Source organism: Lepidochelys olivacea (genome assembly GCF_965140295.1).
Source record: "Lepidochelys olivacea isolate rLepOli2 genome assembly, chromosome: 20".
NCBI lineage: Eukaryota > Metazoa > Chordata > Testudines > Cheloniidae > Lepidochelys > Lepidochelys olivacea.
Genome location: NC_140430.1, coordinates 18,606,613 through 18,621,131, shown reverse-complemented (window position 1 = coordinate 18,621,131; position 14,519 = coordinate 18,606,613). Strand labels below are relative to the sequence as shown.

Here is a 14,519-nt window from a genome sequence, read left to right as displayed (position 1 = left end):
GGGGTGTGTGTTGGCCTGTCTGTCCCAGGGGCTGGGTGTAATGGCCGTGGGGAGGGGGCTGGGTCTGAGGCAGCGGGGGGTCTGCCTGGGGGCTGGGCCCCGGGGGGGGGGATGGGATGGGGGGGCTGGGGGTCTGCCTGGGGGATGGGATGGGGGCCGGGGGTGTGCCCGAGGGGGGGGGGACTGGGATGGGGGGGCTGAGGGGTCTGCCCGGGAGACTGGGGGTACTGGGATGTGGGGGCTGAGGGGTCTGCCCGGGGGTGGGAGCAGGGCGTGGGTGACCCCTGGGGGCGGCTGGGGGCCCGCCTGGGCAGGGGCTGCCCTCCCTGGGGTCAGGCGGAGCTCGGGGCAGCCCGAACGCTGGGACCCCCCGAAAAGGCTGCGGGGGGAGGGCACAGCCAGGCACCCAGTGCTGGGGCGCATGCGCAAGGGATCTCCGCGAGGGGGTGGAGGGAGAAAAATCTCCAGCGCATGCGCAAAAAGACGACCAGCCCTCGTAGCATTGTGCGCACGCTGAGGGCGGAGCTTCTCTCTCTCTCTCTCTCTCGACGGGCTCTTGGGCCCCGAACCCAGCGCAGGCGCAGAGCGGGGCACCACCCGCGGCACGGCGCTGGGTGCGCATGCCTAGAGCGCAACGAGGCGGGCAGGCGCGCGGCCGACCAGGGCGACTTTCCTCGCGGAGCAGCGAGGGGGCGGGGAACCGGAAGCGGGTCGCGGCCCGTTGACGTCACTGCCCCTGCGCCGGGCTCCTGCGAGCGGCCCACCAGCGGGCGGGGCGGCGCGGCCGGCTGGCGAGCGGGCTGGGGATGAGCGAGGCGCAGCGGGGCCCGGCCCCGGCCGCGGCGGCGGCGGCGGAGGAGGAGGAGGCGGCCGAGGAGGAGGAGGCCGGGCCCGGCGCGGGGGAGGCGGGGGTCGGCGGCGGCCGCAAGGCCCGGGGGCGGCCCCGCCTGACCGAGTCCGACCGGGCCCGGCGCCGCCTCGAGTCCCGCAAGAAGTACGACGTGCGGCGGGTGTACCTGGGCGAGGCGCACGGGCCCTGGGTGGACCTGCGGCGGCGCAGCGGCTGGAGCGACGCCAAGCTGGCGGCCTATCTGCTGGGGCTGGAGCGGGGGCAGCGCGCGGGGCGCCGCGGGTGAGAGCCGGGCCCCCCAACCCCCTCCCCCGGGCCGGGCCCCCCAACCTCCCTCCCCCGGGTACCCCCTTCCCTGGGTCCGCCAACCCTCTCTCCCCCAACCCCTCCCCTTCCGCGGGGCCGGGCCTCCCCTCCTCCCCCGGGCCGAGCCTCTAGCCCCCCAAACCCCTCCTCCTCCCCCGGGCCGGGCCCCCCAACCCTCCTCCCCCGGGCCCGGCCCCCCCTTCCCACTGGGCCAAGCTCCCCCGCCGCCCCCTTCCGCGGGCCCCCCAACTGCCCCTCGCCTGGGCCGGGCCCCCCCCCCTCCCCTGGGCCCGCCAATCCTCCTCCCTCCTGGGCCCCCAACCCTCTCTCCCCCAACCCCTCCCCTTCCGCGGGGCCGGGCCTCCCCTCCTCTCCCGGGCCCAGCCTCTAGCCCCCCAAACCCCTCCTCCCCCGGGCCGAGCCCCCCCTCCCCTGGGCCCGCCAATCTTCCTCCCGAGCCGGGCCCGCCAACTCCTCCCTTGGGCTGGGCCCCCCCTTCCCTGTACACCCCCTACCTGCTGGGGCACCACGGGTGAGAACCAGGCCCCCCAACCCCCTTCCCGGCCCTGGACCCACTCTTCCCCATACACCCCACACTGGCTGGAATGGAGCAGCGCATGGGGCACCACGTGTGAGAGCCGGGCCCCCCAACCCCTTCCCCGGCCAGGCCCTTCAACCCCCTTCCCAGGCCCCCCTCCTGAGCCGGGCTCCTCTGCCCCCTTCCCAGGATGGCCCCCCCTTCCTTGTACACCCCCTACCTGCTGGGGCTGGAGTGGGGGCAGAACGTGGGGCGCCGCAGGTGAAAACCGGGTTCCCCAACTCTTCTCCTGGGCTGAGCCCCCCTCCCCATACACCCCTTACTGGCTGGAGGGGGGGCAGCGCACCGGGCCTCCCAACCCCCACATCCGGCCCCCAGTCCTCCCCCGGGCCTGGACTCCCTCTCCCTTTATGCACCCTACTGGCTGGAGCAGGGGCAGTGCATAGGGTGCTGCAGGTGAGAGCCTGCATCTACTGAGCCAGAGCGCCCCCGCCCCCATGCTGGGCCAGCCCCCTCATTGACTCCTCCTCTCCTATCCCCGCCCCGTATGCCCCTGGAGCATGGGCAGCAAGTAGGGTGCCATAGGTGAGAGCCGGGGGGGAGGTGGGAGATCAGACCCCTGACTAAGCTGGGACCCCTCATCCCTTACTTTCCCCCTCTGGATAGAAGGGGCTCCAGAAAGGTGTAAAGTGTGAAGAATCTTGCTTGTACAGTTATGTCACTTTGAAGGGTGATTTTTGCCAACATTTTTATACCTGCCAAAGCCGTAGTGGAGATGCGGTTATACCAGCAAAGACTAGTTTTGCTGGTACAACTCATTTTGCTCTGGGTACTGGCCATACCAGGCAGCACTCTCTTTTGCCAGGATAAACTGCTCAGTGCTAGGAAGGTTTGCCCTTACAGACTTATTGGCAAACCACCTCTACCATGGAGATGCCTAAGATACACACCTCATGCTGCTTTTGTCGTGACTGAATTCCAGTGGTGCACTTCTGCTGTGGATCTGCAAAGATAAGCACTATTTTAAAGCAGAACTGTTTACGCTCTCTGCCGCTCCCCAGCTGATTGTTAAATCATGCTAGTGTCACGGTCTGCATCCCAGATCAGAGCGCTGGTCCTTCTAACTCAGTGTGCCCTGACAGTGATTGGTGATGAATGCTTCAGGGGAAGAGATCTCATCCAGCAGTACTATACCGTGCAGGGAAATTACTCTCTGATCCCAGGTCCTACACAAGAACTAGTGCATTTCCCTTGTGATATTGTATCCTAGGTGCTGATCCTGCGACGAGAGAGACATGGGCAGATTATCTGCGTTCTCGTGGTGCTGCATCTGAGTCATGGGTCTGTGAAGGTGCAGAGATCCACCTGCATGCATTTCGCTGCAGGTTCAGGGCCTCAGCAAGTATAACAGGCTCTGGGGATTTTTCACCTTCCTCTGCAGCATGGGGTGTGGCTCACCTGCTGGTATCATCTGGGCATGTCTGACCTGAAGAATTCCCTGCCATCACAGGGGCATCTATGGCACCTCAGTCTCTCCTGTTCTCTGTCTTTGCCTCAGTTTAGTCTCTTGAGGACTAAAATGCTTTAGTCTAACTAAAGTCACTGGGCTCGCTATGGGGTGTCTGTCTGTCGTGGCTTCTGATATACAGAAGATCAGATGAGATAATCTGGCCTTAAATTATTTATGTAATAACCTGCACAGTGAATTTCCCGGTTTAATTATACAGTGGAAGAAAACCAACTAAAGTGTTCTTCATGGCCTCACTGTATTAAGGGCATCATCCCTTTGGGTAGCATCTAGTCAGCTAGATTTCATGGATCAGCAATCCATGGCTGTACTCTGCTGAGAGAATTTGGGAGCAAAGGGTTTAGATTGCTCACCAGTCACTGATCTAAGCCCTTCAAAGTATTTCTTTTGCAAAAGATCGTGAATGAGGGGGCTGGTTTTCAGACAGAGGAGTAACCAATATAAACTTCAGAGTGGTAGCAGTGTTAGTCTGTATGTACAAAAAGAATGAGGAGTCCTTGTGGCATCTTAGAGACTAACACATTTATTTGAGCTTGGTGTCACTCCCTTTGTGCTCTAGTAGAACAGAGCTCTTTATGTAGTCTTAAAAAACCAATAAGTAGCCCTGCCTCTGTTATGAACCTTGGCAGTAAACCCTGCTTCTGGGAATTCCTCTCTGAGATCTGCATCACATAAGGTGCAGGTACCATGACCTGGGGCAAGTCACTGTCAAGTGAATCTATGCCTCAGTTTCCCCATCTGTAAAAGTGGGGAGGGGAGGAGGACGAGATAATAGCACAGCCCTGCCTCCTACGTTAAAAGGTTGATATGTCTTGATACGACAGCATTGGGGGCATATACTAAATCAGTGCTCTCTTTTTCTGTTGCAGGAAACCATGGGAGCAAATCCCTAAAAAGCCAAAACGAAAGAAAAGTAAGTGAATTGTCCTGTGGGATCCAGCTTGTGACAGTGTCTGAATGTGGGTGTACAAAGAACACATCAAAGATCTCTGCCTGCCCCCAGAAACCTGTTCTTTCGATCCTCTTTGCCAATCCCCCGCCAGGTGGCCTTTGTCTGTGTTTGTACAGCACCTAACACAATGGAGTCCTGCTTCATGACCGAGGAGCCCTACCGCTACCGTAATCCGCCTAATAATGTACCGCACGTTACATGGTGGGGTTCCTTCTCCATTACTGGGGAACTCTTATCACTGCTGTAATCCACCTAATAACGTACAGCACCTAACACAATGTGGTCCTGCTCCATGATTGGGTAACTCTACTTCTAGTGTAATATACCTAATACATAACATACAGGGGCCAGCACAATGTGGTGGGGGCTGTGACTGGGGCTCGTGGGCACTACCATAATACACCTAATAGATAATGTACAGCACCTAGCAAAATGCAGTCCTGGGCCATGACTGGGGCTCATTTGGTGCTGTAATATACCTAATAAATTACAGCACCCAGCATAATGGGGTCCTAGTCAATGATTAGGGCTCATCGAGGTGGCCATAATACACCTAAACAATAACGTACCGTGCCTAGGACAAATGGTTCCGTGACTAGGGCTCCTAGACGCTACTGTAACATACTTAATAAATAATAATCCTCCCTGACGTGTAAGAATTGCTCACCCGCACAGCCTTTCTCCTAGCTATGCAAACGTCAAACGTACTAAGCCGTTTGCTGCAGTAGTGTTGGATACAGGCTGGTTTTTCTTGGTCTGACCCCTGGTGCTGACAATTGGTAAAGGCTGGTGTTTTACTTCTGTCTTTACTGGGGGAATGACGAGTGCAGAAATATCTGGCATGTCATTGAGGGAGGGATCTACAAGGCTACGTGCCCATTGAAGGGGTCCATAGAACGTAGTGGAGTTTTCACGTATACAGCCCAAAACTGCAGTCCAGGCCTGGAGAGCTGACTAGCAAAGACTTGCCGTTGACCGTAGAGCTGCGTGGCTGTTCTTGCTGGAAGGCTGGCTGAGCAGGCTCGGTGGCGGGCTGTAAGTCACTAAAGCCCCACCTCTGAGGGAGGGAAATCGAGAGCCATGTAGCTTTCTCTATGTCTGAACTTCAGATCTAAACCCCCCTCCTGGGTGTGAGGGTGGGCTAGTGATTAGAGCATGAGCCTTGATCCCAGGGCTTGTAGGTCCAATTCCCAGTTCTGCGGCTGGCTCCCCGGGTGACCTTGGGCAAGTCGCTCTGCCTCAGTTTGCTATCTGTATAGACCTGCCCTGACCCAGGTGGCTAGCAAAGCTAAACCCATCAATGATTGGGAGGTGCTCCGATACCACTGTTAGGGGGCTGTATACATACCTTAACAGATGTTCAGCATCCCCTGACACTTCCAAGGGGGTTTACCCCGCTGCCTTAGTCATAGTTTTCCCACCCATCCTGTGTTCTTCCCCAGAGGTGGCTGCATTCCCGTTGAGGGGAAAAGGCTATAGAAATGTAGTTTGTGAGCTGCCAAAGTTCATAGCACAGACAGCGGAAATGGTGGGCTGGTGACACGCCGCCGGAGCGGGCAAAGCAGGATGGAGATGTAGGACTCCTCAGACAGACCTCCCTCTGCCTGTGTAGAGGAGGAGGGTATTAAAGGTGTTTGCAAAGCAGGGAGCCAACCTGCTCAGTGTTCATCGCTGTTACAGTCTGGTCCCAGCGTCTTATCATCTGAAGGAGACCTTTGCTTTTGAAATTAATACCTGTTTGGGTGCAACTCTGGTGTGAGCTCCCTGCCCTGGAAGGAGGCCACGTTACAATTCGGATTCCTCCAGCAGCAGATGCCCCTCTCCTGGTAATGTTAAAAATGGTCAAAGAGGCTCTACAGGAATGACAGAGAAGGATTGTGACTGTAGCAGAGGTGCTGTCATGGCACTTCGCTGCTCCACTGTTCTGAGCTCAAACACAGAGAACAGCTGGGGAAAGAATTGTCCTTTCTCTGGGAGGCTGGGTGACCCAGCAGGGACTGGTCCTACTTCAGGTGTAACGGGCTGAGCCAGCAGCCACTGTGTTGGCAGTGCCATGGAATCACAGAAAGGTGGGGCTGGAAGGGACCTCGAGAGCTCATCAGGCCCAGCTCTCTGTGCCGAGGCAGGAGCAAATAAACTTCAACCATCCCTGCCCTAAAACCTCCAGTGTCAGGGATCCCGCAGCCTACCTTGGACGCCTGGTCCAGAGCTTAACTCCTCTGAGAGTTAATTAGAAAGTTTTTCCTAATATCTAACCTAAATCTCCCTCACTGCAGATGAAGCCCATTGCTTCTTGTCTGGCCTTCAGTGGCCGTGGAGAACAATTGATCCCTGTCCTCTTTGTAACAGCCTTTAACCTATCTGAAGACTACTGAGAAGTCTACAGAGGGGACCTGAGGACTAAATGTGCCCCCGTTTTTAACCTTTCCCCATAGGTCAGGTCTTTTAAATCTTTGATCATTTTTGTGGCTCTCCTCTGGAGTCTCCAGTTTATCCACGTCCTTCCTAAAATTTAGCGCCCAGAATTGGAGACAAGACTCCAGCTGAGGCCTCACCAGTGCTGTGTGGAGCGGGACAGTGACCTCCTGTGTCTTACATGTGACACTCCTGCCAATACAATGATATTAGCTGCTTTTGCAACTGCATCACACTATTGACTCATTTTCAGTTTGAGATCCAGTAGAACACCAGCGCCTTCTCCATGGTACTGCTGCCTAGCCAGTGGGTCCCCAGGTTGTAGTAGTGCTTTTCATATTTCCTTCCTAAATGTACTACTTTCCACTTGTCTTTCATGGATTTCATCTTGTTGATTTCAGGCCAATTCTCCAGTTTGTCTGGGATGTTATGAATTTGAATCCTGTCCTCCAAAGTGCTTGCACCCCTCCCCGCTTGGTGTCGTTTGCAGATGTTCTAAGCAAACTCTCCCCTCCGTTATTCAAATCATTAATGAAAATATTGAGTAGAATCAGGCCCAGGACTGACCTTTGTGGGACCCCCCCTAGACACACCCTCCCAGGCAACCATTCATAACTAATAGTTGAGGGTGGTCTTTGGACCAGTTGTACACCCCCCTTATAGTGATTTCATCTAGACCACATTTCCCTAGAGTGCTTATGCAATTGTCATTTGGAACTGTGTCAAAAGCCTCCCCAAAATCAAGATCTGTCATGTCTGCAGCTTCCCCCCTCACCCATGAGGCCCCTAACCTTGGTATGATTTGGTCATGTCTGCCCGGAGCCTGGTCTGCGTACTAAACAGGCTTTGCCTGGAGGCCACGTTGCTGCTGCCTGGCTCCATCTGTGTATCCGCACAGAAACAATTTTTTGCAAGGGGCGCGCCCCTTTGATTCCCTGTGGTTGGCTAACGTGCCTCTCTGCTCCCCCCAAGGAAGGAGGCGGAATGTCAACTGCCTGAAGAATATGGTGATCTGGTACGAGGACCACAAGAACCGCTGCCCCTACGAGCCCCACCTGTCGGAGCTAGATCCCACCTTCGGGCTGTACACCACGGCCGTGTGGCAGTGCGAGGCCGGGCACCGCTACTTCCAGGACCTGCACTCCCCTCTGAAGCCGCTCAGTGACTCAGAGAACGAGAGTGACGATGGTGAGCAGGGGGCAGCCGGGATCCTAGTCTCCCAAGGCAGCCAGTGGGCAGGGTGGCGCTTAGTGCCGCCTGCACCATGTAGCCTGTTGTGTGGCGTTACAGCGCATCCCACCCCAGAGGTGGCCGCATTTCAGCTTGAGGGGAGTGATCCCTAGGCCTGTAAGGCAGCTGTTCAATTAGTATGTCTAAGTAAGATCCAGCTGGATGGGAGGTGATCGTCACGGTGCTAACAGATGGGCACCTCAGCAGGCCAGGAGCACTCCCCCAGCCCTGAGGGTTGGGCAGGGTAATGCTAGGCAGGAGGAAGATCCAGGGATCCCTCAAAGCCTAAGGGAGAGTTCTACTCTGTCTCTAACCTGTGACCACCGATCGCTCTCCTCACTGCAGCTGGCAACAGGGTAGGGGCCGGAAGCTCGGACTCCTCCGAGGAGAGCTCCAGCTCAGGGTCGGAAGAGCAGCCTGAGAGCTGTCAGGCCAAGGCCCAGCAGCAGCTGCCTCCATCGGCCATGGAAGGCGGGAGCAGCAGCGGCCTCATCACACAGGACGGCATCCACATCCCGTTCGAGCACCACATTGAGAACCTGACAGCCGAGCAGGGCGCCTCCATGTGCCACAACCCGCCTCTCAACGGCCCGGAGAGCATGGAGACCGTGGTGTGCGTCCCCATGCCTGTCCAGGTGGGCTCGGGCCATGGGACTCTCTTTGAGAATGTGACGCAGGACACTCTCGGGGAGGTGGTGGCCAGCTGCCCTGTGCAGGGCATGATGCAGGGCTCCCAGGTGATCATCATCGCCGGGCCCGGCTACGACGCCCTGACGGCGGAGGGCATCCAGCTCAACGTCACCAGCAGCGGGGGTGAGGAGATGCCCTGCGCCATGATCGAGGGCGTCGCTGCCTACACCCAGACAGAGCCGGAGAACATGCAGCCCGACAGCGGGGAACCAGTGGAGAGCGGGGAGTGCATTGAAACCAAAAAAGGTAGCTGTGACCAGCCCTTGGGAGGGGGGGGGGGGCTTGCCCCCCTAGCTAAGCATGGGGAGCTTGGTCGGTGTTGGGAGGGGAGACCTCCAAAGAGATCTGAGAGTGCCCTGAAAAATGGTGCTGTGTATTCCATGGGGGCCTTCTCCAGGGTCACAGCACGGCGCTAGGGGTCACTGTGCTGCTGGGAGTGAGCTGGGCCGCTCAGTAAGGGATGCTGTCTCCTCGGGGTTAGAGCTGACCCCAGTGTAGTGCTAGGGGTTGGTGTGGGTGGCTCCGTAGGGGGCGCTGTCCCCTGGATCTGATGTCCCGGTTTGGTGCCAGGGAGGGGCTCCGTAGGGGGCATTGACCCCTGGATCTGATGTCCCGGCGTGGGGCCAGGCAGGGGCTCCGCAGGGGGTGCTGTCCCCTGGATCTGATGTCCCGGCGTGGTGCCAGGCAGGGGCTCCGTAGGGGGCGCTGTCCCCTGGATCTGATGTCCCGGCGTGGTGCCAGGCAGGGGCTCCGTAGGGAGTGCTGTCCCCTGGATCTGATGTCCCGGCATGGTGCCAGGGAGGGGCTCCGTAGGGGGCGCTGACCCCTGGATCTGATGTCCCGGCATGGGGCCAGGCAGGGGCTCCGTAGGGGGTGCTGACCCCTGGATCTGATGTTTCAGATGATGCCAGAGCTGGGGAGGAGAATTCTGTTGCTGACTCACTGTGTTGGGTGAGAGACAGAAATTAGGGCCTGCTCATGTGCCCCATTAAAAATCCCAGGTCACTTGACTTCCCGTTAAGTGTTAACCCTGATGTAACTGCGTTTCGCCTCCGCCGTCCGTAGGTTCAGCTGGCTCCAGGACTCTCCCCTTCTTGTCCTGACCCCGTGCGCGGTGTTAAACAGCTACTGGGCTCTGCAGCAGACCTGGCTGCATTTCAGTGGCCAGCGGCTCTTGCCTGCCTCTGGGATGGGGCCTGCGTGTTAACCACTTCATGTTTGAAAAGCTTCGCCAGATTCTTGCCGACAGGCGTTCGCCGCACGGCGCGTCCTTCTGACACCTGTTTTGTGGTGGCAGAAAAAGAAGACCTTTATGGGCTCAAAAAGGAGGAGCTGCAGCCCCCCCCAGAAATGGAGATGCCGGAAGACCTGGAGCCGGCCCAAGAGAACATGGAGCCGGAGCCCGAGGAGATGGACGGCAGTGACATGTCAGCCATCATCTATGAGATTCCAAAGGAACCGGAGAAGTGAGTGTCGCGGTGAAGGGGCGGGGCACCGTGGAGCGGTTAGCTGTCTTTACAAGGTCTCTGCAAACCCAGCAACGGACCCTGCTCGTGCCTCGGTTTCCCCACGCGGGCAAGCCAGTGGGCCAGAGATCTGGCCAGCTGCGTCAGAGAGCCTCCTAGTATTTCCTTCCCTTTTCCGTGCGTTGCGTTTGTTGCTCAAACAGAGGCAGCTCAGCCTCAATCCAGACGGGTAAACCTGGGGCCATCTGCGCCCCCTCCCTCCCCGGCCTCTGCCTTGGGGGGCCTTCCGCTGCTTCCTCCACAGCAGCTGTCTCTCCCTAGCCAGGCAGGCAGCACGTTGCCCGCCCCTGTCTGCGGCTGACCCCTCCTTTCCCTGTGCAGGAGGCGGCGAAGCAGACGGGGCCGTGTGATGGATGCCGACGGCATGCTGGAAATGTTCCACTGCCCTTATGAAGGATGCAGCCAGGTCTACGTAGCACTTAGTAGCTTTCAGGTAAGATTTGTGTGCGTCAGTTTCCTACAGCCCTGTCTCTGGGGGTGGGTTTTAAGGGTGCTCCGGGGGGCCTGGCTGGGAGCCTCGTTCTGGCCCCCCCGGAGACGGGGAAATGCTCGGGCCGGCTGGTTTTCTCTGCAGAGGGAGCTTGAATAGTGACGCTTGGGGGTTGCTTTCCCTTTGGTGCAGGTGAGTTTCACTTCCTGGTTTATGGGTCGCTAGGACCTGCCTGGAACGGTGGGTTTCCAGCACTGTTGGGTGGGGCGTCCTTACAGGCTGTGTTGGGAACTTGACAGTGCCCTGGAGATATTTCTGTTGCGTTTTCTCACAAAACCCGAACATTGAGCCCACTTGGCCACATCCCTCCGCTCGAGAGACAGCAACGGAGCATGGCTCAGTGACTAGGGAGAACCAGGTTTAATTCCCTGCTTTGCCACAGACTGTCTGGGGGACCTGGGGCAAGTCATTTAGCCATTCTTTGCCTCAGTTTTCCCATCTGCACAATGGGAATAATAGCCCAGGGAATGGGGGCCGGATTAGCCCTGGCTCAGTGTCTAAGCAAGGTTCTGTTCTAATCTTGGACATCTGCTTGGACAATTGGCAAATCATTGAACGTTACGACCTCGGGGCCCCACCTCACCACCCCCAAGTGAACTCCTAAGCTACCCCTGCGCCGGCTTTGGGAATGGGTTGGTTCCAGCGCTGTATCAACGGGGTGTCGTCTTGTTGTGGAAGGGAATCTCTGGGTGTGGGGTGAGGGGGTTCGTCGAGGTTGAGTCTGGAGAGCAGGGTAGCTCCAGCTGTCGTGGCCGAGGCGCCATGTTGTGAGGCAGGGAAAACTCTCTGGGGGACGAGGTCTGACGTGGGAATTCCTGCCCATTACCGGGGGGTTGTAGCAGCCTCTGCTTTGTGGGTGTGGTCAGGGGCATGGTCTAGCCCTCTGTTCCCCCTCTCTCCTTGTCTCTCCAGAATCACGTCAACCTCGTCCACCGGAAAGGAAAAACAAAAGTGTGTCCCCACCCGGGCTGTGGCAAGAAGTTCTACCTGTCCAACCATCTCCGCAGGCACATGATCATTCACTCAGGTGCGTCCCTTGGGCTCTCTTCCCTGGCGCCCCCTCCTCCTTCCTGTGGCCAGCTGGCCTTTGTCCTGCCCTGTGCTGTTCTGGTGAGACGCTGACTCCCGCAGCATGTGTGGCTAGGGCCGTCCGGTCATGCAACGGCAGACTCTGCTCCACCTTTTGCCATGTGGCGCCCGGTTCTTGGGCACTCAGCTGCCTCTGCTTAGCCTTCGCTTCCCCCCGGACCCATCCCCATCCTGTCCCACCCCCTGCATGGCACAAGAACACCTGGGAAGGGAACTGGGTCTGGTTTGGATTCCCCCCAGGGTCAGCTGTCTCACTCTGGTCACTTTCAACCCTGACGTTACGGGGGGGTGCGGGGAGAGTCCAAAATCCAGAACAAACGGAAGCACTTGCTGGAAATCTTCTATAGAAGAGATCTGCCAATACAGGAAACCTCAGGACACCCCCTTGACGACCCCCTGGCTGGGTTGTCCACTGGGATCGACCCAGGACCTCTTGATTTAAAAGCAGGGTGCTCTCCTGCCTGAGCTAAGGGATGTCACTCTTTTAGCTGGCACACCTGGCAGTCTCAGACATCTTATGTGGGAGACAAAGACCCTGTGTGATGTCCTAGCTGGGTAGGAGTCACCCCTTTGGGCAGGTTAAGGGTCTGCTTGTGTGGGCAGAGAGGGACCCGGGATTCTCCTACTGAGGTCCCTTGACTGTGAATCTCGGCTGCGCCCCTTCAGGAGTAACCCCGTTCTTTGTGCCCTGCAGGCGTCCGTGAATTTACCTGTGAAACCTGTGGGAAATCTTTCAAGCGGAAGAATCACCTGGAGGTGCATCGCCGGACACACACGGGAGAGACGCCCCTCCAGTACGTGCGGGGGAAGTTGGGGGGGGGGGTGACCCATTTAGGAACCCGACCCAGGCTCATACGAGCCCATGGAGCGGAGCAGCTCTGTGCGTCACCACCTCTGGGGTAGAGCACGTCAGCAGGAGTTAAAGCCGGGGCGAGTGGGGTGGGGTGCGTGGCTCTGCCCCTCTGGCACCTGGGTCTTTTATTAGTGACACGACTTGAGATGAGGTTGCTGTGCCCCAAAGGATCCTAATGAGCTTTTCAAGGTTACCCCTCTCCCCACTGAAATGCAGGGATCCCTCGCCTGGTGCTGAGCTGCAGACACCTCTGGGGTGGGGCACAGGGGCTGTTAACGGCACATGGTAATTCTGCCTGACAGTGAGACCAGGAAGTGAAAAATGCCACCTCCAGCTGACGGTGTGGGCAGTGGGGTGGGCAGTATTTAGCTCAGCCGCGGTAGGAAGCGCACTCCTGCAGAGAGGGCCCTCAGCTCGTTAGGGGCATGCCGCAGTCAGGCCCTGGGACGGGCCCAAGGGGTACAGCCTGTGTGACTATGTCTGGCCCCCCCCAGGTGCGAGATCTGTGGGTACCAGTGCCGGCAGAGAGCGTCTCTCAACTGGCACATGAAGAAGCACACGTCCGAAGTTCAGTACAACTTCACCTGCGAGCACTGCGGCAAACGCTTCGAAAAGATGGACAGCGTCAAATTCCACAAGCTAAAGAGCCACCCAGATCACAAGGCCACGTGATCCTAGCTGGGGCGTCCTTCCGGAGCCTCGGACTGCTTTATTTATTTCCCCACCAGGGGACCCTCTGCCGCCTCCCTTCCCCTCCCCGGACAATGGCAGCGTTGGCGGTGCCGGCTCCCACCTCGAGGGGTGAGATCACAGAGCCCTCGGGTGGCCCGTGTCTTCCCCATCCAGGAGAGCGGGTGCTGAGCCCGGAGCAGACAGCATGCGTGTGAGTGTGTGTGTGACATGTGGTGGCCTCCACAGCAGGGAGCCCACGCATTCTGCCAGGGCGCGGCAGGGTGAGATTTTTCAGCTTGCTTTTACTGTTGAGGCCGTGGGGGCTCCAGTGTCGAGTGAACAGAGGGGGGATGTGACATGCTCATCTGCAGAAGAGGGCCTGGCCTGGCCTGCTCAGACTCAAGGGAGAGCGAAATGCGGCACATGTGGCTCCTTCCCCCATCCTAGGGGCCGGAGGGGTGGGGCTTGGCCGTCACACCGGGATGGTGGTGGACAAAATGCCCCAACCATTAAACCGACACTACTTTTATCTGCCCGCCTCCTGGCATCTTCCTCCCCAGCGGGCAGTGTCCTTGGAAGGGGACGGGGAGCGCTGGGAGCTGCCCTGCGATCGTATCAGCCAGCCATGTGCCCGAGGCTGTTCAGCATGGGACCCGCACTGGCTGGTCCTCTGAGTTTGTGGGGCACGTGCCCTCCTGTGCAGGGTGGGCCCAGACCTCCAGCGTCTCCTCTTTCCTGTAAAGCAACGAAGTGTCTTGCTGGTGTGGGTGTGAACAAAACCGTCAAGGCCCGTCCCAGTGCTGCCTGAGTGTGCCGTGAGCCTGCGCCAGCCGCTCTAGAGCAGGGTTACCGTTGATGGCAGCAGCGCCGTGCAAATGTCACTCCTGGGACCCTGGCTGCTGCTCCCAGGTTGCCAGCAGCCGGGCGGCTGCTTCCCTAGTGGGGGGAAAGGAGGAGCCTGGCCCTGGCTCAGAGAAACCTCCCTCTTCTCCTCCCGCCGGGGTGTGGCCCTGGCGCAGCTGTCCATGCTACCTTTCTCCGATCCCTTTCCACACCCTGAAAGTCTCTGCCCCAGGCTCCCATCTGGGAGTTATTCCCATTCTGCCTCAGTTTCTCTTTGCTCCTCTCCCACCTGGGACCCTAGTGAGGGTAGCGATATTCTACAGGCAGTGCCCATGGGCTGAGTCTCCTACCACCAGGGGGCAGGTGCTGCCAGAGGGGAAAGGCCCCATGTCCCAGCCCCTGCCCCCAACCCAGCCAGTCCTCTACCCTGGGGTAGATCGGAGCCAGCGTCCCCTAGAGGTGAAAGGCTCCGTTTTGGGGTAGATTGGCAGAGTGGCATTCACTTCCTTTCAGTTCTTGGGGCAGGCCGGGGGCCCT

The 14,519-nt window shown here is 58.5% G+C and overlaps 1 protein-coding gene across 1 annotated transcript; it reads left to right on the top strand.

The window, feature by feature from the left end:
• Positions 1–674: 674 nt before the first annotated feature.
• ZNF653 (zinc finger protein 653) lies at positions 675–13,668 on the top strand. The gene is made up of 9 exons (XM_084609862.1): positions 675–1,132; positions 4,092–4,135; positions 7,562–7,777; positions 8,165–8,755; positions 9,807–9,975; positions 10,357–10,468; positions 11,438–11,552; positions 12,309–12,408; positions 12,962–13,668. The coding sequence occupies exons 1-9, from the start codon at positions 807–809 to the stop codon at positions 13,137–13,139; spliced, it is 1,851 nt and encodes a 616-aa protein (XP_084465988.1). The 5' UTR covers positions 675–806; the 3' UTR covers positions 13,140–13,668.
• Positions 13,669–14,519: the final 851 nt, after the last annotated feature.

Excerpts from the sequence above, each read along its gene's own strand:
- ZNF653 (XM_084609862.1), top strand. The coding sequence starts at position 807 with ATGAGCGAGGCGCAGCGGGGCCCGGCCCCGGCCGCGGCGGCGGCGGCG. Across the intron at positions 7,778-8,164 it reads AGAGAACGAGAGTGACGATG|CTGGCAACAGGGTAGGGGCC; the intron begins GTGAGCAGGGGG and ends TCCTCACTGCAG. Across the intron at positions 11,553-12,308 it reads GCACATGATCATTCACTCAG|GCGTCCGTGAATTTACCTGT; the intron begins GTGCGTCCCTTG and ends TGTGCCCTGCAG.